This window comes from Mobula birostris, chromosome 21, assembly GCF_030028105.1.
Source record: "Mobula birostris isolate sMobBir1 chromosome 21, sMobBir1.hap1, whole genome shotgun sequence".
NCBI lineage: Eukaryota > Metazoa > Chordata > Chondrichthyes > Myliobatiformes > Myliobatidae > Mobula > Mobula birostris.
Genome location: NC_092390.1, coordinates 8,982,985 through 9,009,950, shown reverse-complemented (window position 1 = coordinate 9,009,950; position 26,966 = coordinate 8,982,985). Strand labels below are relative to the sequence as shown.

Sequence of the window (26,966 nt, the reverse complement as noted above, 5' to 3'; positions counted from 1 at the left end):
TTATGATCACTGCCTCCTAAGGGTTCCTTCACCTCAATCTCTCCAATCACCTCTGGTTCATTACACAATACCCAATCCAGTACAGCCAATCCCCTAGTGGGCTCAACAACAAGCTGTTCTAAAAAGCCATCTCGCAGACATTCTACAAATTCTCTGTCTTGAGATCCAGTGCCGACCTGATTTTTCCAATCTACTCGCATGTTAAAAACCCCCACAATTATCATAACACTGCCCTTCTGACAAGCCTTTTCTATTTCCTGTTGTAATTTATAGTCCACATCCCTGCAGCTGTTTGGAGGCCTATAAATAACTGCCATCAGGGTCCTTTTACCCCTGCTATTCCTTAGCTCAACCCATAAAGATTCTGCACCTTCCAATCCTATATCACCTCTTTCTAATGATTTAATATCATTTCTTACCAATAAAGCCACGCCTCCCCCTCTGCCTACTTTCCTATCCTTCTGATACACCGTGTATCCTTAGACGTTCAGCTCCCAGAGACATGCATCCTTTAGCCACGTCTCAGTGATGGCCACAATATCATACCTGCCAATCTGTAGCTGTACGACAAGATCATCCACCTTATTCCTTATGCTCCGTGCATTCAAGTATTAAGACCAGTATTTGGTACTTTTCGCTTTGATTTCACTGCAACTCATCCCAATGGCTACAAATTTGCCCCATCACCTGCCTGTCTTTCCTAACATCTTTACTGCTCACTATCTTAGATTTATTTCTGTTTTCCCCTTCCTCTGCTCTATCATTCCGGTTCCCATACCCCTGCCAAATTAGTTTAAACCCTCCCTAACAGCTCTATTAAACTTTCCCGCCAGGATATTGGTCCCCTTCGGGTTCAGGTGTAACCTGTCCTTTTTGAACAGGTCATACTTCCCCCAGAAGAGATCCCAATGATCCAAGAATCTGAAGCCCTGCCCCCTGCACCAGTCTCTCAGCCACGCATTCACCTGCCTGATCCGACTACTCTTCGCTAGCACATGGCACAGGTAGCAATCCCGAGATTACTACCCTGGAAGTCCTGCTTCTCAGCTTCCTTCCTAACTCCTGGAAATCTCTCTTCAGAACCTCCTCCTTTGTCCTATCTATGTCATTGGTACCAACATGTACCAAGACAACTGGCTGCTCACCCTCCCCCTTTAGAATATTCAGGACCCGATCTGAGACATCCCGTACCCTGGCACCTGGGAGCCAACACACCATGCGGGTATCTCTATCGGGCTCACAGAATCTCCTGTCTGTTCCCCTGACTATGGAATCCCCTACGACTACCGCATTTCTCTTCTCCCTCCTTCTCTCCTGCACAACAGCGCCAAGCTCAGTGCCAGAGACCCGGTCACCGTGGGCGTCCCCTGTCAGGTCATCCCCCTCAACAGCATCCAGAACAAGATATTTGTTGCTGAGGGGGACAGCCACAGGGGTGCTCTCCACTATCCGGGCATTTTCTTTCCCTCTCCTGACAGTCACCCAGTGTTCTGACTCCTGTAGCCTAGGGATGACTACCTCCCTGTAACTCCTGTCTATCACCTCTTCACTTTCCCTGATAAGCAGTAGGTCATCAAGCTGCAGCTCCAGATCCCTAACACGGTCTCTGAGGAGCTGCATCTCGGTGCACCTGGTGCAGATGTGGCCATCAGGGAGGCTGGAGGTCTCCCAGGATTCCCACATCTGACACCCTGAACAAAGCACTAACCCTGCAGGCATGCTATCTAATTCTACACGAATGAAACAGGAAAAATAAGTCTACTCACCCACTTACTTCGCCAAACAGACAAACTTTTTAGACCGTTAGCTGTGAGAGCCCTGCTGTTCCTGGCTGTCCGGGCCGATTCGCGAAAGGCATTTGAGTATGCCCACAAGAAAATGAATCTCAGGGTTGTATATGGTGACATATATGTACTTTGATAATAAATTTACTTTGAACTTGGAGTTGGAACCTCTTGGTCAGTTGCCCTAACACTTCCTCATGTGGGATGGAACCACTTTTCCTTTTGATTGATAACGCTTCTGTGAAACACCCTGAGCAAACTGGCAATATTAAAGCTGCCATACTGACGTGGCTGAGAAAGGTTTGTGTCAAGAGTTGAAGAAATCTAGATCTTGTCTGGTTTATTTGTTGGTTCTATTGCACAGGGTTATCAATTCTTCTCGGTGGCCCGATGAAATCTTCATTTCTAATTGCAATTCAGGGCCACTGGTTGGAGGGAGAGACACATAGGTAGTATCAGGCGCGCAGGAAGAGGCTGCCAGCTGGACTGGGGCTGTGGGTGAACACAATCTTGTCCACGCCATGGGGCTGCTGTCACCACTTTAAGTTCCTCGGCATCCATTTCACCAGCAACCTTTCTTGGTCCCTCCACACTGATGCACTGATCAAGAAATGCACTGATATTGTGCACATGCTCCGGTCGTGCACGCAACCTGTTACGGTTGCTCCGTCTAGTTTTCTTACTTCTTTAACTTTTTAAATTTACGGTATTAGTTGTATTTTTTTTCTCACAGTAACACGTTGAAGCTGCACCCTCTCTAACATGCTGGTGGAGAGAGTTTTATTTGGGTTTTTAGCGCTGGAAATAGTTACATTCGGACACATCTCGTTAGCCTGGCAGCAGGATGGCCGCATTGTTTATTCCCGGAACCAGCTGATTGCGCTCGTGCCCGCCGGCTAGCGAACAGAGCAGCGGACATCCCGGCTGAAATCTGGAGGAAAACACACAGAGGATGCAGAGGGGGATCAAAAAGGCGAGGGAAAAGGACTGGGTCGAGACAACAGAGGCTTATGGAGAAGAGAAGTTATTAGCCGTGTCTCCCCTCTCTCATCATGGGCAATGTGAGATCGCTGGGGAATAAAATGGACATTTTGTCAGGAGTCAGAGAACATTTCGGGAGAGCAGTGTCATGTGTTTTACTGAAACGTGGCTGCACGAGGACATACTCGACCAAAGCGTTTCCATAGAGGGCTTCCAGACCATTCGAGCTGACCGGAATTACATGGAGAGCGGTAAGCGTAAAGGAGGGGGGCTGGCGGTTCTGGTAAATAACAGATGGTGCAATCCTGGGCATAGTACGATCAAGGAACGGGTCTGTAGCCCGGATATTGAATTTTTTGCTGTTGGACTCCGGCCATATTATTTGCCAAGGGAAATCTCGCATGCAATTGTGGTTGTTGTATACATCCCTCCCTCTGCCAACCCGACATCGGCGTGTAACATCATTTACACTGTCATAGCCAGATTACAAACCCAACACCCGAGTGCCCTCATTACCATCTCGGGTGACTTCAACCATGTTACCATGGCCAGAACACTGCCCAACTTCACGCAGTATGTGAGCTGTACAACCAGAGGGGAGAGGACTCTGGATTTGATGTACATTAGTGTTAAGGATGCATACAGCTCCTCTCCCCTCCCCCCACTGGGAAGGTCAGATCACAACCTGGTGCATCTAAAACCCTGCTACGTGCCTCTGGTGAAGAGTAAACCTGCAACCTCGAGGACAGTGAGGAAATGGTCGGAGGAGGCTTATGAGGTGCTCCAGGGTTGTTTTGAGGTGACAGACTGGCAGGCACTCTGTGAGCCACATGGAGAGGATATTGATGGGCTCACAGAGTGCATCACTGATTACATCAACTTCTGTGTGCACTGCAATGTTCCGACAAGAACTGTCCTTTGTTATTCAAATAACAAGCCATGGGTGACAAAGGATATTAAGGACATCCTGAATGCTAAAAAGAGGGTATTTAGAGATGGAAATAGGGAGGAGCTGAGGGCAATACAGAGGGACCTGAAAGCCAGGATCAGGGAGGCTAAAGACAGGTACAGGAGGAAGCTTGAGTGAAAACTCCAGCAGAACAACATGAGAGAGGTCTGGAGGGGGATGAGGTCCATCACTGGGTTCCAGCAAACTAGCAACAGATGAGCTGAAGGCAGTGTGGACAGGACCAACGAACTTAACCTGCTCTTTAACTGATTTGACATTGTGGCCCCTGCCCATCCCCCACAAGAGTCACCTGTTGTCAGCCCCCAACCAACACATATTCCACTCTCCCCTCCTACCCCTCCTCACAGTCCCCCACCCTGCACTCACGACTATACCCCTTCCCCACACGAAACCACCATGGTGGGCTTCACAGCTGAACAGGTGAGAAGACAGTTGAAACGTCTCAACCCAAGCAAGGCTGCAGGACCAGATGGTGTCAGTACCAGGGTGATCAAAGCCTGTGCCCCTCAGCTATATGGAGTACTTCGCCATGTATTCAACCTGAGCCTGAGGCTCCGGACGGTTCCTGTGCTGTAGAAGACGTCCTGCGTCGTCCCTGTGCCCAAGACGCTGCGCCCCAGTGGCCTCAATGACTACAGACCGGTGGCATTGACCTCCCACATCATGAAGACCCTGGAGAGATTTGTTCTGGAGCTGTTCCGGCCTATGGTCAGGCCACACTTAGATCCCCTCCAGTTCGTCTACCAGCACTGACTAGGATTTGAGGATGCCATTGTCCACCTGCTGAACCGTGTCTACGCCCACCTGGACAAGCCAGCGAGCACTATGAGAGTCATGTTTTTTGACTTCTCCAGTGCATTCAACACCATCCGCCCTGCTCTGCTGGGGTAGAAGCTGACAGCGATGCAGGTGGATGCTTTCCTGGTGTCATGGATTCTTGATTACCTGACTGGCAGACCACAGTACGTGTGCTTGCAACACTGTGTGTCCGACAGAGTGATCAGCAGCACTGGGGCTCCACAGGGGACTGTCTTGTCTCCCTTTCTCTTCACCATTTACACCTCGGACTTCAACTACTGCACAGAGTCTTGCCATCTTCAGAAGTTTTCTGATGACTCTGCCATAGTTGGATGCATCAGCAAGGGAGGTGAGGCTGAGTACAGGGCTACGGTAGGAAACTTTATCACATGGTGTGAGCAGAATTATCTGCAGCTTAATGTGAAAAAGACTAAGGAGCTGGTGGTGGACCTGAGGAGGGCTAAGGCACCGGTGACCCCTGTTTCCATCCAGGGGTTCAGTGTGGACATGGTGGAGGATTACAAATACCTGGGGATACAAATTGACAATAAACTGGACTGGTCAAAGAACACTGAGGTTGTCTACAAGAAGGGTCAGAGCCGTCTCTATTTCCTGAGGAGACTGAGGTCCTTTAACATCTGCCAGACGATGCTGAGGATGTTCTACGAGTCTGTGGTGGCCAGTGCTATCATGTTTGCTGTTGTGAGCTGGGGCAGCAGGCTGAGGGTAGCAGACACCAACAGAATCAACAAACTCATTCGTAAGGTCAGTGATGTTGTGGGGATGGAACTGGACTCTCTCACGGTGGTGTCTGAAAAGAGGATGCTGTCTAAGTTGCATGCCATCTTGGTCAATGTCTCCCATTCACTACATAATGTACTGGGTGGGCACAGGAGTACATTCAGCCAGAGACTCATTCCACCGAGATACAACACAGAGCGTCATAGGAAGTCATTCCTGCCTGTGGCCATCAAACTTTACAACTCCTCCCTTGGAGGGTCAGACACCCTGAGCCAATAGGCTGGTCCTAGACTTATTTCCTGGCATTTACATATTACTATTTAATTATTTATGGTTTTATATTGCTTTATTTATACTCTGTTCTTAGTTGCTGCAACTGTAATGAGAACCAATTTCCCTCGGGATCAATAAGGTATGACTATGACTATGACTATGAAAGCATATCAGCGTATGTACTTTCTGAGAGGATGTGGCTTGTCCATGAGGATTCACTCCAACTTCAACAGGTACACTACTGAAAGTATCCAGGTGTTGCCTTTCAACCTGGTACAGGAACTGTTATCCTAGACTGATAGAGCACGAAAGCATGGTAAACACTGCTCATTCCATTTCAAACTTGTAACTTGCTTCTAACCAGTCCATCTTCATGGTGCATTACATCAGGAAGGACAGAAGCATCAACAAGAATGCCTGCCACTCTGGCCATTCTGTTTTCTCTCTTCTATCTTCTGGGGGAAGATACAGGAAGCTGAAAGCCTGCATAACCAGACTCAGAAACAGCTTCTTCCCCACTGCTATCAGACTTCTGAACCAAACACCTTCTTCACGCCCTTTCCTGGTGGTACTCCCAAGTTCTTCAACCTTTAATTCCACCTCTTCTGTTATTTTATTTCCACTCTGCCTTGGATTATTTGTGCTCATCACTGTATAAAATGCTTTTATTATTACCATATGTCCCATTTACTCCGTAAGCTTCACATGAGCAAGGAATTTTATTGCACCCTGGGTGTGTACGACAATAAACTAACCAGAATTTGAAAGCTGCTCAATGTATTTGAGATGCCAGAGCATTTCGGGCAGTATTTGAAGTCAAACAGGCTGTGAGGATGAACCAAAGACAGGGGCAGCAACTTTCCGTCCCCTGTAGCTAGTTGAGTACTCAACACTCAGTTGTTCACATTTTCAAAGGTACGTTTAATGTCAGAGAAATATATACAATATACATCCTGAAATACTTTTTCTTCACAACCATCCACGAAAGCAGGGGAATGCCCCAAAGAATGAATGACAATTAACAGTTAAGTGTTAGAACCCCAAAGCTTCCCCCCCTCCATTTCATTTCCTTTTTGCCGGGGGGGGGGGTCATCAAATAAATGATCAAATCTATTAAAAGTCAGTTTCACATTGGGACTTTAACTCATGGGCTAGGGGCCCTGTAACGTAATTATCAAGGTGTTACAGAAAGATAGGCGTCTAAGGATGGTGGTATTTGGGGATGAAAGAACGTGGTCAGCAAACAACACAAAAAAAGGTCTTTAACCTAGTGAAACAACCTAACAGATGAACCTATCAGAAGATCTAAGCTTAATGGAGCAAAGCCAGAGAAGATGACAGAGAGATGCTAGCTGTGACCTAAACATTTCCAGCTAGAAAGGAATGGACATGGCAGAGCAAGATTGGGTCATGATGACCCAATGATATTCGAGGACTAGAATATCTAATTGCTTGCAAATAATTACATATCAAAGCATTACTAAATTGGTTGAGGCATTCAGAAGGCTAGTCAATATTCCAAATTTAGAAATGGAGTAAGAAGGATGTAGGAGGCAATGAAAACAGGAAAGCAGTGAACAAATACCTAAACAAGAGTGGGCCAATGGGACTGGAGAATTTTATCTCACAACTGTCTAGGCTGCCATCTTGGTCCATTACATCATCGGCGGACTATCTTCTTGTCTAACCAAAGATGGCTCTGAGCTATCTACGGACTCAAATGGTGTTTATTTAGATACTTACTCATTCCTGGAGCGGCCATGGTAACTCTAGAGATCACCACTTGCGTGATACCCTTCACAGCTGCAATCTGAAACGCAAACATGCACGTAAGAGGCATATCAGTGAGGGTGGGGGTGTGGGGTTAGGGAGGAATCAGTTGACAGGATTTTCATTTTATTTGTAACCCCCAAGCCATCAGTTACAAACAATTGCCTGAAAGGTTTTCCCCCCACAGTGGACAATGTGACCTTACCTATAAACAAGTGAGCTGGCAGAACACATAAGAGGGAACACCAGTGTTAACTCTATATACACTGGCATAACATAAAAATATATAAAGAGCTTAAGGAGACATAACTTCATGCTCAGACAAGCAATGGGTGCCTTATTTCAAGGATCTATGGCATTTCAAAGCACTGGTGTTTGTTTTTTAATGCAAGGGAGCAGGTTACAGATCTTGAAACAGTAGACAATTATTACGAAAGTGGAGCAATGATTCTGCTGGTGGTTTGTTTGTCAATCATGTTAAAATCCCTGATGCAGGCTTTTAACCATAGCATAAATGTGTTAGCAGCAGCTTCCCCAGAGGATTGTCCTGCAGCTATCAGGCTACCGGAAACATTGCAGGCAGGTAGGTGCTGAAGAAGGGTCTGGGCCTGAAATATAGACTGCGTATTCCCCTCCAGAGATGTTGAGTTCCTCCAGCATTTTGCGTGTGTGGCTAAACAATTTTTAATTCAGAGAGACAGCATGGTAACAGGTCCTTGCGGCCCATTGAGCTCACACTGCCCAACTACCCCCGTGTGACAAATTAACCTACTAACTGTGGGAGGAAAGCAGAGCACCTGGAGCTCACAGAGGAGAACATACAAGCTCCTTACAGGCCATGGACAGGTTTAAGCCCTGGGTTGGTGACTCTGTAACCGTACAGCACTAACCGCTGTGTTACCCTGCTGACCCGAATTGGTCTCTGCTTCCACTCACTCGCTTTCCGAGAGTGACTGGAAAATGCAGTCAGAACCCACCGATGTTCTGCCTCCCCAGGTGCAATACCTGCAGCCAGGATGAGGAGGTAGGAACAAGGGCACAATGACCACTTAAAGCACAAATTCCTCCAAATATGGGCCTCCTAACTCTGGAGATATGATCCTTTATTTATGGATGCCCTCCCACACCCTTTCTTCATGTGAAAGGACTTCTCCTCCTAGAGGTGTCCATATCCAACTGGTAACACACTTTGACTGGAACCTGCCTGTTCTTCAGGGTGGGAAGGGAGCTGATTGGTAAACCCTAAAGGCTGTTTATACTTGTGCGTCAACTGTGTGCCGTAGCCTATGCAAGTGGGCAACGCCGTTGGGAGCATTTACACTTGTGCGTTGCTGTGTCTGCGTCGCTCTGCAATTCGGGCACGTTCATGTCACGCATTCGCACATCGCGCGTGCACACACACCTGCCCGTGCAAGGCTTCATGGTCATAGTAGTCTTTCTCGGGGTAAACAAGTTTGAAGCAAGCGTCTTTTTTTGTAAAAGCGAAATATGTCCTCCATAATTTCGGAGGTCTGTAAAGCTTTATGGAAAGCATTGCAGCCAGCGTTCCTTCCCTGCCCTTCAGTCGCCCAATGGGAAGCTATTGCAGCGTAGGAGGAAATGCGATGCTGCCAAGCGGACCAATCACAGTTGTTGCGGTCTGCGATGCTGCGACGCGTAGTTACATTTTGGGAGAGGTACGCATCAGGCTCTGGCGTAGGGATCCACGTAGGCACTGCGTAGGGTTCGCGGCTATGCTGTACCTACGGCGTTGATTTGACGCACAAGTATAAATCAGCCTTAAGGGGGTCCCCATGCTTTAATTGATGCAACGACTAAGAAGGCCTGGCTGTTCCACCCTATCACAGGGCAGCACGTTTGTTCTTTTGGCACCTCACCCCTGTAAGCAGGCTGGCAGAAAAGCAAAAAGGAACAATAGTTGAAATTCGTTCATTATTCTCTGATTTATGCTATAAACAATGACAAGGCAAACTAGCAGGAGAATACACGAACATTTTAAAAATATGAGAATTGGGCAGAGATAAGAAATTAGAAACAAGCAGCAGGAGACCACTTGACCAGTTAAACTGAGTAATGGTGGCACAGAGCGTAACATTTTACACCACCAGCGATCACAACCGGGGTTCTGCTGTCTGCAAGGGGTTTGCACACTCTCCCTGTGGCCATGTGGCGTTCCCCCAGGTGATCCATTTCCCTCCCTCATTTCAGGGACAGATGGGTTAGTGATTTGTGGGCATGTTATACTGGCACAGGGAACGTGGTTACACTCGCAGGCTCTCCCACCACATCCTTGCACTGTGATGCTCAATGATTTCACCGCATGTTTCAATGTTCATGTGACAAATGAAGCTCATCTTTATTATCCTTTTACTCCAGTTTTCAGTGAGATCATGATGAATCTCCACTTCCAGTGTGGGTATCCACAGCCCTCTGGGTTACAGATTTCTGAAGATTTAGTGCACATTTAAGTCAACTTTCCCCTCATTTCAACCCCAGGTGGTGAATACTTCATTCGGAAACTATGACCACAACTCTGGGGGAGTGTACTGGCTGGACAATTCCGGTGGAGTGTACTGGTAGGACAATTCCGGTGGAGTGTACTGGTCGGGACAATTCCGGGGGGGGGCGGTGTACTAGCTGGACAATTCCGGTGAGTGTACTGGCTGGACAATTCTGGAGGAGTGTACTGGCTGGACAATTCCGGAGGGGGTGCACTGGCTGGGACAATTCCGGGGGGGGTGTACTGGTCGGACAATTCCGGTTTGTGTACTGGCTGGACAATTCCGGTGGAGTGTACTGGCTGGACAATTCCGGGGCAGTGTACTGGTTGGACAATTCCTGGGCGGTGTACTGGCTGGACAATTCCGGGGGGTTGTACTGGTCGGACCAATTCCGGGGGAGTGTATTGGCTGGACAATTCCGGTGGAGTGTACTGGTAGGACAATTCCGGGGGGAGTGTACTGGTCGGTTACGATTCCGGGGGGAGTGTACTGGTCGGGACAATTCCGGGGGGAGTGTACTGGTCGGACAATTCCGGGGGAGTGTACTGGTAGGACAATTCCGGTGGAGTGTACTGGTAGGGACAATTCCGGGGGGAGTGTACTGGTCGGACAATTCCGGGGGGGTGTACTGGTCGGACAATTCCGGGGGAGTGTACTGGCTGGACAATTCCGGGGGGGGTGTACTGGTAGGACAATTCCGGTGGAGTGTACTGGTAGGACAATTCCGGGGGGAGTGTACTGGTCGGACAATTCTGGGGCAGTGTACTGGTAGGATAACTCCGGTTTGTGTACTGGTCGGACAATTCCGGGGCAGTGTACTGGTAGGACAATTCCGGTTTGTGTACTGGTCGGACAATTCCGGGGCAGTGTACTGGTAGGGACAATTCCGGGGCAGTGTACTGGTCAGACAATTCCGGGGCAGTGTACTGGTAGGATAACTCCACTATTAATCTAGTACCTGAAATAGCACGGAAAGAAGCTGACAGCTTCTAAGGAGAATCTTCAGCCCACTACCAGCAAACCAGCTTAAAAGAACTGCTGCAGAGATTTGGGACAGAGTGTGGTTAGAGAACAGTAGATGACCTGAAGTGGTTTCTAGGTGCTGGGAACATTTTCAAAAGAAGGAAGATATTTTTGAAGCAATACATCACTATTAGGACATATAGAACATAGAACAGTTCAGGCACAGTACAGGCCCTTCGGCCCACAATATTGTGCTGACCTTTTAACTAACTCTAAGATCAATCTAACCCTGTCCTCCTACATAGCCCTCCGTTTTTCTATCATCCATGAGTCTATATAAGGGTTTCTTAAATGTATCTGTCTCTACCAGCACCCCAGGTAGTGTACTCCACACACCCACCACTCTCTCTGTAAAAACTTACTTCTGACATTCCCTTTCCTATACATTCCTCCATTCACCTTATAATTATACCTCCTCGTATTAGGCATTTCCATCCTGGGAAAAAGTCTCTGGCTGTCTACTCGATCTATGCTTCTTATCATCTTGTACACCTCTATCGAGTCACCTCTCACTCTCCTCGGCTCCAAAGCGAAAAGGCCTAGCTCACTCAACTTTTCAAGACATATTAATACTGGAATGAGACATTGCTGGAACGTTTTGCCTTTGTATTAACTCAGAAGCACTTCCTCCGTAAAATTCAATGTCAGTAATTTGTGTTTGACTCTGGGAACAGCTAATTATATTCCAAATATTTCCTGAGGGCAAATCTGAAACTAGGCTGCATTCCATGTGAGGGAGGGTTAGAAAGCAACGTGCAGGAACAGTCTGCTGCCCCTCCTAGTGGCTATTCTCGAAAGCAACAGTGATATCTGTTTACTCATATCCCCACATGCTGGTTCATTGCCTGCTCCCTGGACAGGCTGTAAATCAGCAGCTCTGGGGCCTTTCGTGGGGCAGTGTGTTGCTGCTGTGACTTAGTTCCTGAGGCAGCTCCGAGCAGCTCCCTTGCTCTTTCAGCTTCACGATGCTTCCTGCCAATACATCTGCTGATTTCCCAGTTAATGCACTCGGGCCCAAATCTAAGCACTTCACTGTTTGCTCTGTCACTGGCACAACAGCAACCCCTTTTTTACCACGTGGGATTTCTCAGAGTAAGACGAGGTCCAAACTGCATTGTACTATAACCTGAGCAACTGACTCTGACATCACTGCAGGTTCTAAAACCGAAAAGACAAACGGGAGAACAGTGACCGTTAAGTAAGGTACAGATTGGGAGAATGGGCAAAGAAGTGACAGGTGGGATACAGTGTAGGGACGTGTATGGTCATGCACTTTGCTAGAAGGAATAAAAGCATCGACTACTTTCTAATCAGGGGGAAAATTCATAAATCCGAGATGCAAAGGGATTTGGGAGTCCTTGTTCAGGGTTCCCTAAAGCCTAATTTGCAGGTTGAATCAGTGGTAGAAGGAATAACGGTGTAGACTGTTTTAAAAAATGGGGAACAAATTCAGAAATTGGAGGTGCAAAGTGACTTGCGAGTCCTCGTGCAGGACTCTCTAAAGATTAACTTGCAGGTTGAGTCTGCGGTGAGGGAGGCAACTGCAATGTTAGCACTCATTTCCAGATGACTAGAATATAAAAGCAAGGATGTAATACTGAGACTTTATAAGGGGTTGGTTGGACCATATTTGGAGTATTGTGAGCAGTTTTGGGCCCCTTATCTCAGAAGAGATGTGCTGGCATTGGAGAGGGTCCAGAGGAGATTCATGAGAATGAAAGGGTTAAACTATGAGGAGTGTTTGAAACATAGAAAACCTACAGCACAATATAGGCCGTTCGGCCCACAAAGCTGGGCCAAACATGTCCTTACCTGAGAAATTACCAAGGGTTACCCATATCCCTCTATTTTTCTAAGCTCCATATACCTGTCCAGGAGTCTCTTAAAAGACCCTATCGTATCCGCCTCCACCACCATCACCGGCAGCCCATTCCACGCACTCACCACTCTCTGCATAAAAAAACTTACCCCTGATATCTCCTCTGTACTTACTTCCAACCACCTTAAAACTGTGCCCTCTCATGCTAGCCATTTCAGCCCTGGGAAAAAGCTTCTGACTATCCACACGATCAATGCCTCTCATTATCTTGTACACCTCTATCAGGTCACCTCTCATCCTCCGTCACTCCACGGAGAAAAGGCCGAGTTCACTCAACCTATTCTCATAAGGCATGCTCCCCAATCCAGGCAACATCCTTGTAAATCTCCTCTGCACTCTTTCTATGGTTTCCACGTCCTTCCTATAGTGAGACGACCAGAACTGAGCACAGTACTCCAAGTGGGATCTGACCAGGGTCCTATATAGCTGAACATTACTTCTCGGCTCCTAAACTCAATCCCATGGTTGATGAAGGCCAATGCACCATATGCTTTCTTAACCACAGGGTTAACCTGCGTAGCAGCTTTGAGTGTCGTATGGACTCGGACCCCAAGATCCCTTTGATCCTTCATACTGCCAAGAGTCTTATCATTAATACTATATTCTGGCATCATATTTGACCTACCAAAATGAACCACCTCACATTTATCTGGGTTGAACTCCATCTGTCACTTCTCAGCCCAGTTTTGCATCCTATCAATGTCCCGCTGTAACCTCTGACAACCCTCCACACTATCCACAACACCTCCAACCATTGTGTCATCAGCAAATTTACTAACCCATCCCTCCACTTCTTCATCCAGGTCACTTATAAAAATCACAAAGAGTAGGGGTCCCAGAACAGATCCCTGAGGCACACCACTGGTCACCGACCTCCATGCAGAATATGACCCATCTACAACCACTCTTTACCTTCTGTGGGCAAGCCAGTTCTGGAAAAACAAAGCAATTTCCTCTTGGATCCCATGCCTCCTTACTTTCTCAATAAGCCTTGCATGGGGTACCTTATCAAATGCCTTGCTAAAATCCATATACACTACATCTACAGCTCTACCATCATCAATGTGTTCAGTCACATCCTCAAAAAATTCAATCAGGCTCGTAAGGCACGACTTGCCTTTCACAAAGCCATGCTGACTATTCCTAATCATATTATGCCTCTCCAAATGTTTAAAATCCTGCCCCTCAGGATCTTCTCCATCAACTTACCAACCACACTTTGACACCTCTGGGTTTGTACTTACTGGAGTTTAGAAGAGTTGGGGGGGGGGGAATCTCATTGAAACTATCGAATATTGAAGGTAGACGAAGAGGATATGGAGAGTTTGTTTCCTATAGTGCGAGAGTCTAGGACCAGAAGGCACAACCTCAGAACTGAAAGGTACTCCTTTAGAATAGAGATGAGCAGAAATTTCTTTAGCCAGTAGGAAGTGAATCAGTGGGATTCATTGTCACAGACGGCTGTGGAGGCCAAGTAGTTGTGTATATTTAAAGTGGAGATTGATAGGTTCTTTGAGTAAAGGTGTCAAAAGGCATTAGAATGGGGTGGAGAGGAAAAATAAATCAAACTCAGTCGAATGGCAGAACAGACTTGATGGGCTGAATGGCCTAATTCTGCTCATACATCCTATGGCCTAAGCAGGTAAACACTGACTTTGCACCAGAGGGTAAAACTGTGAAAGTAAATTAGAAGCAGGTTATAGAGTACAGTACAGCACAGGCCTTTCAGCCCACAACATTGTGCTGACACTTTAACCTACACTTAGATGGATCTAACCCTTCCCTTCCACATAGCCTCCCTTTGCCTTTCATCCATCTGCCTATTTAAGAGTTTCCTAAATCTCCCTAATGTATCTGCCTCAACCACTACTTCTGGCAGTTCATTCCACACACTTACTGCTCTCTGTTAAAAAAAATCTGATATCCACACCCCTGTTCCTTCAAACAGCTTAAAAATTATGCCCTCTCGTAGTAGCCATTTCTGCCCTGGGAAAAGGTCTCTGGCTATCCACTATGTCTCTTATCACCTTGTACACCTTCATCAAGTCACCTCTCATCCTCCTTCACTCCAAAAAGCTCTAGCTCACTCAGCCTGTCCTCGTAAGACATGCCCTCTACCCCAGACAACGTCCTCTGCACCCTCTCTAAAGTGTCCACACCCTGACTATAACGAGACCACCAGATACTCCACGTGTGATCTAACCAGAGTTCTACAAAGTTCCAATGTTGCCTTGCAGCGCTGGAAGTTAGGCCACAGATCAGCCACAATCTCATTTATCAGCAAAATCGAGTTTAGGCAGAAGTAAATGGGCTGCTTCAATTCCTATGCTTCCTATATATGGATCTATTTCATGTTTCACACTCTGTGAATTAAGTTGATCAAGGCTGATGAAAGTGTCCCACTAAGAACCTAATATATACAGGTGTCAGCTTACTATTGTCTTCAATCGGGAAATTCAAGACCCATCCCAACATTTCAGCATATAATCTAGTTTGATAATTCCAATGCACTGAGACAAGACCGATCTTCCCTTTCTTTGAGGTAGAAGTTAAATACCCTGTAGCCACAGCTCTCTCTGGCAGCAAATGCATTAACCGGTCGTTCGGTTCACTCTCGCTAATCTTGCTCTGTGCAAGGTCAACAACAAGCAGCAGGAATCCATGTCTTTACTTCATGATGAAATGTATATATAATAGTGTTTAAAATAAAACACACTCAACAATATTATGGTATATACATGAAGTTACACAATATCTCAGGGTTTAGAGAACATTTTGCTTACTGCCACTCGGCCCATCAAATTAATGATAGAACAGATTTCCATGGAAAGCATTTCTACATTGTCATATGGGTTTACTAAAATGCAGACTTACCCTGGATTCTCCCAGCTTGTTCTCATTTTCATCAGTCACGGTGATTCCATTTATAATTTCTCTAAAATACGGAAGAAAACTTAATTCAAACACTGAATATCAGCTCCTGTTTCACTGTGTCCATTTAACCCCGAGTGGCTGGCCAGAAATAGCTTCCCAGATGCCATGGGCTGTGAAGTGATTATTTTATGGAAAACAAGTCTTCCCATCCAACTCATCAGGTTTCTGCCCTTCCCCAGTTGAGGGTGCCGTTTGGTCATGAAACAGACCAAACTGTACCTTACCTTGTTCCAAAAGCTGTCTCAATTAAGAAGCTGAAGCACTCTGTCAGAAGTCTATCTAACTCTGTCTAACTGGCTAGCTTAACATGCTCCCGTCGTCACCAAGCATGCTCTCAAAAAGATTTGCCATCTCTGCCCTAAATTTAAATGCATTTATTTATAAATTCTGACCTGACTGATCAGAACTGATCACAAAGATTTTTAAGTCATTTGATACCTTACAAGTAGTTAGGTTGGTTCATAAAAACAAGAACTTCATTTTCTATTTGCTAGCCTGCTAAGACCTATCGTGTTGCCTTTTGCCATTACTCCAGCCTTCTTTGTCTTTGCTTTATAAAGCCTCTGATCACTGGAAAAATTGATGATCTTTTAGAGAAACAGGCATAGAGAACATTTTATGCCCTCAGAAATCTCTTGGTTGCATTTCTTCTTGCCCTTCTCTGTTCCTCAAGTGACATTATGCTGGTTGGCAGCAGTTACTGTAATGCAATCACAGTGACAGTCATCAGGTACAGTTACTGCCACTGTCAGAAGAAAAAGCATTTCAGGATGTATATTGTATACATTTCTCTGACATTAAATGTACCTTTGAAGACGTTTCTATGTTTTCCCTGTCTGGGTGCTCTAGTTCTCTCGCATACTCCAAAGACGTACAGACTAACAAGGTAATTGGTCACATGGGTGTAATTGGGGCTGAGGGGGGCTCATTGGATCTGATGGACCTGCGGCCCTCTCTAAATAAATAAGATAATGACCAGTCTCTGGATTTCTCTGCCTCAATTTTTTCTCAGTCCAAGTATAGGTTCTCCTCCTTTCCTCAATAATGAGGATGCACCATTTGGTCTCCATATCTGATTGAGGATATCCTTGAAGAAGCCCCATACTGATTCACTAATTTGATTGGTTGCGTGTGAGGTCTGCCCGACAAGGGAAATTTCAATGCAATGGATCAATCCTCGCATGAGTTTAAAAGAGTACAGGGTGATCAAGATGAAACAAGATTCTTGGAAAAGTTACTAAGATAGACATCGAGAGGTTCTTATCTTTACCATGAATTAGAGTCTCTGGATACAAGGCAGCTATTTACCACTTCAAAGTTGCTGGTGAACGCAGCAGGCCAGGCAGCATCTCTAGGAAGAGGTGCAGTCGACGTTTCAGGCCGAGACCCTTCATCAGGACTAACTGAAGGAAGAGTGAGTAAGGGATTTGAAAGTTGGAGGGGGAGGGGGAGATCCAAAATGATAGGAGAAGACAGGAGGGGGAGGGATGGAGCCAAGAGCTCGACAGGTGATTGGCAAAAGGGATATGAGAGGATCATGGGACAGGAGGTCCGGGAAGAAAGACAAGCGGGGGGGAGACCCAGAGGATGGGTAAGAGGTATATTCAGAGGGACAGAGGGAGAAAAAGGAGAGTGAGAGAAAGAATGTGTGCATAAAAATAAGTAACAGAAGGGGTACGAGGGGGAGGTGGGGCCTAGCGGAAGTTAGAGAAGTCGATGTTCATGCCATCAGGTTGGAGGCTACCCAGATGGAATATAAGGTGTTGTTCCTCCAACCTGAGTGTGGCTTCATCTTTACAGTAGAGGAGGCCATGGATAGACATGTCAGAATGGGAATGGGATGTGGAATTAAAATGTGTGGCCACTGGGAGATCCTGCTTTCTCTGGCGGACAGAGTGTAGATGTTCAGCAAAGCGGTCTCCCAGTCTGCGTCGGGTCTCGCCAATATATAAAAGGCCACATTGGGAGCACCGGACGCAGTATATCACCCCAGTCGACTCACAGGTGAAGTGTTGCCTCACCTGGAAGGACTGTCTGGGGCCCTGAATGGTGGTAAGGGAGGAAGTGTAAGGGCATATGTAGCACTTGTTCCGCTTACACGGATAAGTGCCAGGAGGGAGATCAGTGGGGGGGGATGGGAGGGACGAATGGACAAGGGAGTTGTGTAGGGAGTGATCCCTGCAGAATGCAGAGAGAGGGGGGGAGGGAAAAATGTGCTTAGTGGTGGGATCCCGTTGGAGGTGGCGGAAGTTACGGAGAATAATATGTTGGACCCGGAGGCTGGTGGGGTGGTAGGTGAGGACCAGGGGAACCCTATTCCTAGTGGGGTGGCGGGAGGATGGAGTGAGAGCAGATGTACGTGAAATGGGGGAGATGCGTTTGAGAGCAGAGTTGATAGTGGAGGAAGGGAAGCCCCTTTCTTTAAAAAAGGAAGACATCTCCCTCGTCCTAGAATGAAAAGCCTCATCCTGAGAGCAGATGCGGCGGAGATGGAGGAATTGCGAGAAGGGGATGGCATTTTTGCAAGAGACAGGGTGAGAAGAGGAATAGTCCAGATAGCTGTGAGAGTCAGTAGGCTTATAGTAGACATCAGTGGATCCAGAGACAGAGACAGAAAGATCTAGAAAGGGGAGGGAGGTGTCGGAAATGGACCAGGTAAACTTGAGGGCAGGGTGAAAGTTGGAGGCAAAGTTAATAAAGTCAACGAGTTCTGCACGCGTGCAGGAAGCAGCGCCAATACAGTCGTCGATGTAGCGAAGGAAAAGTGGGGGACAGATACCAGAATAGGCACGGAACGTAGATTGTTCCACAAACCCAACAAAAAGGCAGGCATAGCTAGGACCCATACGGGTGCCCATAGCTACACCTTTAGTTTGGAGGAAGTGGGAGGAGCCAAAGGAGAAATTATTAAGAGTAAGGACTAATTCCGCTTGATGGAGCAGAGTGGTGGTCCATTTCCCCTTGCCTTTCTTCCCGGACCTCCTGTCCCATGATCCTCTCGTATCCCTTTTGCCAATCACTTGTCCAGCTCTTGGCTCTATCCCTCCCCCTCCTGTCTTCTCCTATCATTTTGGATCTCCCCCTCCCCCTCCAACTTTCAAATCCCTTACTCACTCTTCCTTCAGTTAGTCCTGACGAAGGGTCTCGGCCTGAAACGTCGACTGTACCTCTTCCTAGAGATGCTGCCTGGCCTGCTGCATTCACCAGCAACTTTGATGTGTGTTGCTTGAATTTCCAGCATCTGCAGAATTCCTGTTGTTAGCTATTTACCACTGGCAGGGGGAAGTATTTTTCCATTGTTATGAAGTATTCAGAGGACTGTGAATGCTCAACTGTAGGGACTGATAGGGCTTTGGACCGATAGAATCACGGGATATGAGAATTAGTCTGGAAAGTGGAGAAGGTGGACGATCAACCATGATTTTGCTGAATATTGGAGAAGGTGAAAGGTCACATATAGCACATGGTGGCTATTCTGTTTCCATGGAAATGAAGACACATTGGATGATGAGCTACTCCAGTCTTTCCCGAAACATTAAGAGCTATGGGACTTCAACAGCCCTTCATCTGGCAGTCCACAGGCTCTCAGATATTCCAGGCAGGACTGGCACAAACACATTAAAGAAATTAGTTTTACTTCTCACATCGACATGCGTCATTTGCGTAAAATCAAGTCAGTGAGGAGTGTGCAGGGGGGCAGCCCTCAAGATAGCACGTGCACAACTTCCTAACCCTAACCTGTACGCCTTTGGACTGTGGGAGGAAACTGGAGCACCCGGAGGAAACCCACATGGTTGCAGGAAGAGTACAAATTTTTTTTACAGACAGTGGTGGGAATCGAATCCTGGCTGGTGATTGCTGATGCTGTAAAGCAATTGCTCTAACCACTATGCCACACTGCTGCACTACAAGTTACATTAAGTTAACCCAGGATTTCTCATCATTAATGAGGCTCTCTAAAGGGTCCCTCACAAATACATTACAACATTTAATGGCAAAAAAAAATCACACTGGATGAAACAAAGAACTGGACTTACCGCTGTCTCATCATTGGAATGTTTACACAGTTAGCAGCTGCCACGGCAACAAAAGGGACCCAGCGAGCCAATAAAGGTGGAGCTTTCTGGGGAAAGAAAATCAACGGCAAACCTAAGCATGAATCTCTTCAGTTAACTATCGTGGTCTACTTTCCTCTCCAATCAGATTTCTTCTTCTTCAGCCCTTTATCTCTTCCACCTATCACCTCCCAGCTTCTTATTTCATCCACCCTCCCCCACTCACTACTCTTCTCCCTCACCTGGTCTCACCTGTTACCTCCCAGCTTGCACTCCCCCACCTTCTTACTCTTGGCTTCTGTCCCCTTCCATTCCAGTCCTGCTGAGGGGAGTGGTCAGCAGATACACTTTGAATAAGAAATGTCACATCGACAGTCCTGATGAAGGGCTTCCAGCCCAAATCATCGATTGTTTCTTTGCCTCCACTGATGCTGCCTGACCTGCTGAGTTTTAGGCCACGCCTGGCGTATTGCATACAGTTTTGGTCACCCCACTATAGGAAGGACATTGAGGCTTTGGAGAGGGTGCAGAAAAGGTTTACCAGGATACTGCCTGGTTTAGAGGGCATGTGCTATCACAAGAGGCCGGATAAACTTGGACTGTTTTCACCGGAGGCAAAGGGGAGATCTGATAGAGGCTTACAAGGTTATGAGAGGCATAGATAGAGCAGACAGGGTGTATCTGTTTTCCAGGGCTGAAATGTCAAATGCCAGAGGGGATGTATTAAAGGTGAGAGGGGGTAGGTTCAAGAGGGGTGTGAGGGGAAAGCTTTTTTACTCAGAGTGGTGGATGCCTGGAATGAGCTGCCCGGTATGATGACAGAGGCAAATACATTAGCAGCTCATAAGAGACGTACGGATTGGCAAATGGATAATTATTAAATATTAATAATGATTATTATTATATAAATGGTAAAAGATTGCAGCATGTTGCTGTGCAGAGCGACTTGGGAGTGCTTGTGCATGAATCACAAAAGGTTGGTTTGCAGGCTATCAAGAAGGCAAATGGGAATGCTGGCCTTCATTGCTGGAGGGATTGAATTTACGAGCAGGGAGGCTATGCTGCAACTGTACAGTGTACTGGCGAGGCCGTGCCTTGAGCTTTGCCTGCAGATTTAGTCTCCCTTCTCGAGGGCTTTGGAGGCAGTGCATAGGAGGTTCACCAGGTTGATTCCAGAGATGAGGGGGTTAGACTATGAGGAGAGATTGGGTCACCCGGGACTGTACTCGCTGGAATTCAGAAGAATCACCGAGGAGTGTAAACTCATGGAAGGGATCGATAAGATAGAGGCAGGAAAGCTGTTTCCACTGGGAGGTGAGACTAGAGCCAGGGGACATAACCTCAAGATTCAGGGAGTAGATTTAGGACGGAGATGAGGAGGAACTGCTTTTTCCAGAGGTGGTGAATCTGTAGAATTCTCTGCCCAATGAAGCAGTGGAGGCTACCTCAGTAAATATACATACGACAAGGTTGGATAGATTTTTGCATAGTAGGGGAATTAAGGGTTATGGGAAAAGACAGGTAGGTGGAGATGAGTCCATGGTCAGATCAGCCATGAATGGTGGAGCAGGCTCGATGGGCCAGATGGCCGACTTCTGCTCCTATTTCTTATGTTTTTATGGATGTGAGGAAGATGGAGGGATATGGACATAATGTAGGTAGGAGCGACTAGTGTTTGGATGTTTCTGATTGGCTTTTTAGCTGGTTTGGCACAACACTGTGGGCTGAATGGCCCGTTTCAGTGCTGTACTTCTGTGTTCTATGTTTTGTGTGTTGCTCAAGATTTTCAGCATCTGCAGAATCTTGTATGCTTAATAAAGGGGCAATGAGCTTGCTTATCTCAGTTCTGGTAAAAAAAAATGAACGAAATGAAGGAATGAACTGATTTTCTGCAGCAGACAGATGGAGTGCTCAGAACAGAGCCCAGTGTGCTCTTCCTTACGGTACTGAGCCAAGAGCTCAGCCCCTCAGATTTACACTGTTTTCATGGTGTTGATGACTTCATCGAAAAGCCTTTTTCCTCACCCAATTTAAAATAAATACTGTAATTTCCAATTTCCAAAATTATCCAATTTCCCCCGGGATCAATAAAGTATGACTATCACTATGACTGATTGTAATGAATCTTGTGTAATGATTTGATCTGTATGAACAGTATGCAGACCAGATTTTCCAGAAGATCACAAGACATATGAACACAATTAGGCCATTCATCCCATTGAGTCTGCTCTGTCATTTCATCATGACTGATCCATTTCCTCCTCAACTCCATTCTCCTATCTTCTTCTTGTAAGCTTTCACACCCTGACTAATCAAGTGTGAAGCATGTCGCTTGTATCAACGACCATCAGAACATACAGTGCAATGTGTCGTTTGTGCCCGCAATGCTGGGGACAGCCCGCACTGTCATTCTGCTGCTGGTGCCAACATAACGTGCCCCACAGCTTATCACCCCAGACCTTTCTGGAATGTGCGAGGAAATCAAAACACCCTGAAGAAACCCATGTGGAAAACGTCCTTACTCTTTACAGATCGCGGAGGGAATCGATTGCTGGAACTGTAAAGCAGTTCTGCTAACCTCTACGTTATCGTACCACCCACACAACAAGCAGTGGTGTAAACCTGTCAGAGCACCCTCAGAGTGACCTGGAGCAACAGACCCTGCGGCCCACTTGCTGCCTCGGACTTCCCCACTCCCGCCAGATGGTAGAAAGAAGTCAGCGAGGTTGCTCAAGATGAAAGTGAAGCACAGGTAGGGTCAATCCAACAAGTTACCTCCATCTCTCTCCTCTCAGACGCAGACATAATAAGCACGTTGCGGATTTTTATTTCAGATTTTTCGCATCACAGCTTTCATTCAGACAGTCACTTTACCAGGATGCTGCCTAGATTAGAAGACATCTGCTATAAGGAGAGGTTGGACACACCTGGGTTGTCTTCTCCAGAGCAGCAGAGGAAGTGTGACGTGTAAGATTACGAGGGGCGTAGATACAGTCAGCATCTTTCTCCCAGGCTGAAAATGTCTAATACTTGAGAGCATGCATTTAAGGTGAGGAAGGGCAAGTTCAAAGCAGACGTGCATGGTAGGTTTATGTTTTTTTCCCCACAAGTGGGTGCCTGGAAATGCACCTGCCGGGGGTGGTGGGGGGAGTGGTGGTGGAGGCAGATACAACAGAGATACTTAAGAGGCTTTCCTTTTCTAAAAGTTAATCTAGTTAATAAATAACTTGGATAAAATTCACAGGAATGCCACGCAGAGCTGCTTAAAACGGAGAAGCACAGATTTAATTATGCTTCTGTTTGCCCACTGTGGAGCTCATGAGTTGAGAAATCTCACCCTCAGTGCATTGACTCACCCCAATCAAAGCTGTTGTGCTTTATCGTTTCTCAATCAACCCCTTAGCTGTCACACTTTATGTGGGATAATCATTGCCGTAAGCTTATTTTTCATTTGTGAGTATCACAAAGAATATTTGGAAGTTAACCTAAAGGAGTGCCTCAAACACTTCAGATCTCACAGCCTTGAGATATCAGACAAAATTAGTAGCATGAGAGTAGTTGCTTCTGAAATCATCACAGACCCACAGAGTACAGAAGCAGGCCCTTCGGCCCTTCTAGTCCATCTTGAACTGTTAGTCAGCCCAGTCCCATCAATCTGCACCTTGACCACAGCCCTCCATACCCCTCCAGTCCATGCACTCCCCCAAACTTCTCTTAAATGTTGCAATCAAATCCATTGGCTGCTCATTCTACACTCACACCATACTCTGAGAGAAAAAGTTGCCCCTCAGGTTTCCTTTAGTATTTCACCTTTCATCACCATTTTTGTTTACAAGTTTTTCGAACTTTGCAGTGGTTTTCTTCGCAAGCTTTGTTAAGTTTGTTTTTCTTCCTTATTTCAGTTTGTTTTGCTTATTGATCCATTAATGGCTTTGTTGCTTTAATCTTCAATCTGCCCAGACCATTCCTTGCTGGTAATATATTCAGCACATTAAACTGAAAGCTTTGAGCTCATCCAGCCTAACCACACACAACTTTAAAATCTTCCCACATTGCTTTGAAGTTGCTTTAAGGGAGCTGCTTTCAAAGCTGATGCGATTCCACTCTACTTCCGTGAGATTTTTAAATTGTTTGTTTATGTGGTGTCAGTCCTTGAAGGATTCGGAGTTTTGGAACATGATTTTTTTGGAATAAGAAATAAGAGAAGGGAAGATCATGCCTGACTTCACCCCATCCGCCTACCCGTCCCACATAACCTTTGATTCCCGCAATTACAAAAGGTTCTGCAAATACCATAAATCCACAGTAACAGACACAAATGTTGAAGGAACTCAGCAGGTCCATAGATGCTGTCTGGGTCCCTCTACCATTTTGTATGTTTTACCCCTGATTCTCCTTTAGTCCAAAACTCTACCTCAGCCTTCAAGATATTTGATGAAAATAACATAATACGGATGCTGGAAATCTGAAATACAAACTGAAAATGCTGAAAAGATAATCAATAGTTAGCTTAATGCTTTACAAAGCCAGCTGTGAGACAAGGGTTCAGTTCCCCACCACTGTCGGCATGCTCTCCCCGCGGACCTGTGGGATACCTCCAGGTGCTTCGCTGTCTCCCACATCCTATAGATGTACAAGTTAAGGTTATGGCATATTAGCTTGGCCCCAGAAGCAGAGCGTCACTTGCTGGCTGCCCCCAGCTCAATCCTTGTATTGTGTCGGTCGTTGACGTAAACATCACATTTCACTGAGACAAGAAAGTCTGCAGATGCCGGAAATCTGGAGCAGCACACACAAAATGCTGGAGGAACCCAGCAGGCCAGGCAGCGTCTATGGAAAAGAGTAAACAGTCGATGTTTCAGGCCGAGACCCTTCAGCAGATTTCACTGTTTTGATGTATATGTGACAAATAAAACCTAATCTTATTTTTATCTCTTTAGTTTGGCACAACATTGTGAGTCAAAGAGCCTGTTTCTGCGCAGTACTCTTTAGTGTTCTACATTCCCTGTTCTAATCATTTAGATTTAAACTTTAAAGCATGCACAGTTAGATTTGTAATTCTCTCAGGATCATTTATCCAAGCCTCCCGATAACGAGTTTGGGCAGGTAACCGTTAAACCATTACAGCCTTAGTTACCCAATTAACTTATTCATTCTTTCAGGCTCTGGCCATTCCCCGCCTTTCCCTTTGATCAGACTCTGCAAAGGAATGTGAAATATCCATCAGGACTGGTAGGACAAAGCAGAAGAAAAGTTAAGCATCCCGTTAATAATAAGAGTCCCTCAATATACTTAAGGAAGAGGTAGATAGGTTCAGAGCACAAGGTGTTCTGCAGAAGCTGGAGATCCAGGTTAACCCACACAAAATGCTGGTGGAACTCTCCAGGTCAGGCAGCAGTCAGGAGAGGATAAAGACCTGATGTTTCGGGCCACGTGTCCCGATGAAAGGACTCAGACCAAAATGACGACTCTTTATTCCTCGCCATGGGAGCTGCCTGACCTGCTGAACTCCTCCCGCATTTTGTGTGTGTTAAAAGGTTCTGGGGTCAGATGGGAATGTGGATTTGAGGTTCCAGTCAGACCACTGAATGGCAGAACAGGCTTGAGAGGTTCAGGGGGCCATACCTGTCACTGGTTTATAAACTTGGAAGTAAATGATGTAGAAGCTTGTGAAAGGAGCCTACGTAGAATATAAAACATTGCAGCCTAGTACAGGCCCTTCGGCCCATGATGTTGGTCAACCTTTCAACCTTCTCTAAGATCAATCTAATCTTTCCTGCCCACATAATCCTCCATTTTTAATTCATTCATGTTCCTATCTAAGAGTTTCTTAAATGTCACTAATGTACCTGCAGCTACTACCACTTCTGGCACAAACCACTGTGTAAAGAACTTACCTCTGACATCCCCCCCAGTATTTTCTTCCAATCATCTTAAAATGATGCCCCCTCATATTAGCCACTTCTGTCCAGGCACGAAGACTCTCGCTGTCCATTTGATCAATGCCTCTTATCATCTTGTACACCGCTAGCACAAGTCACTCCAAAGAGAAAAACCCAAGCTCGCTCAACCTGTCCCCACAGGACATGCTCTGCAATCCAGGCAGCATTCTGGTAAATCTCCTCTGTGTCCTCTCTAAAGCCCACACATCCTTCCTATAATGAGCCGATCAGAATGGAGTTTAACATTCCAAGTGTGGTCTAACCAGGGTTTTAGAGCATAAACATTAGCTTGCGACTTTCCTTTCACCCATGTGCCTATCTAAGAGTCTCTTTTTGTCAAACTTGGACTATATAATTTTTTTTGTACTACGTTATGCGCAGACAGGGAGTACCAATTATTTTTAGAAATGTTTTATCTATCTTGTTACTTCCTCTTTCATTGCTGCCCTATTCTGTCTATGTCCCCAGTTCAAGAATGTTTATGGTCAAAGAAACCCAAGTTGACAAAACAAATCTTTGCACAAATTGTTCCCTTTACTTTTAATGGAGATTTCTATGGAGATTTTAATTTTAATTTTAATGGAGATTTTAATGGAGACTCAGGAGAGTAGGCTTACAGGGGAGATGAGAAGGAATTGTTTTTCCCGAGGACTGTTGAATCTGTGGAATTCTCTGCCCAATGAAGCAGTGGAGGCTACCTCAGTAAAAATATTTAAGATAAGGTTGGAATGATTTTTGCATAGTGGGGGAATTAAGAATTATGGGGAAAAGGCAGGTAGGTGGAGATGAGTCCATGGTCAGATCAGCCACGATCTTATTGAATGGGGGGGCAGGCTCGATGGGCCAGATGGCCGATTCCTGCTCCTATTTCTTATGTTCTTCTCTTAAGTGGCCCTAATGTATCAGCGTCCACCACCAACCCAATCAGTGCATTCTAGGCCCCCACACCTTCTATGGTAAAAAACCTTCCTCTGACACCTATCGGTAAACTTTCCTCCACTCATTTTAAAGTTGTGTCCTCTGGGATTAGCCATCACAGCCCTGGGGAAAAGATACGGGCTCTGTGTAAGTCTCTTATCATCTTGTGCACCTCTAACAAGTCACTCCTTCACTCCAAAGAGAAAAGCCCTACCTCACTCAACCTATCCTCAAAAGACATGCTCTAATCCAGGCAACATCTTGGTAAATCTCATCTGCCTGGTCAGGGATACAGTGCAGTAAAGGAGAGGAAACTATCTAAAAGGAGTGAGAAATGTTACAATCCAGTAAACTTTGCTTGTATATTTCCCTCGGTGTTATTCTGGTCTCCTGTGCT

General features: G+C 46.1%; 1 protein-coding gene across 3 annotated transcripts in view; it reads right to left on the bottom strand.

The window, feature by feature from the left end:
- The window catches only part of sfxn2 (sideroflexin 2), a 147,577-nt gene that overhangs the window by 57,791 nt on the left and 62,820 nt on the right, over nt 1–26,966 (bottom strand). For all 3 annotated transcript variants that reach the window (XM_072238912.1, XM_072238911.1, XM_072238913.1), the window contains exons 6-8: nt 19,692–19,777; nt 15,595–15,655; nt 7,291–7,357 (exon numbers count right to left, since the gene is read on the bottom strand). In XM_072238912.1, coding sequence (XP_072095013.1) covers nt 7,291–7,357; nt 15,595–15,655; nt 19,692–19,777 — 214 coding nt within the window. The remainder of the gene's footprint in view (nt 1–7,290; nt 7,358–15,594; nt 15,656–19,691; nt 19,778–26,966) is intronic.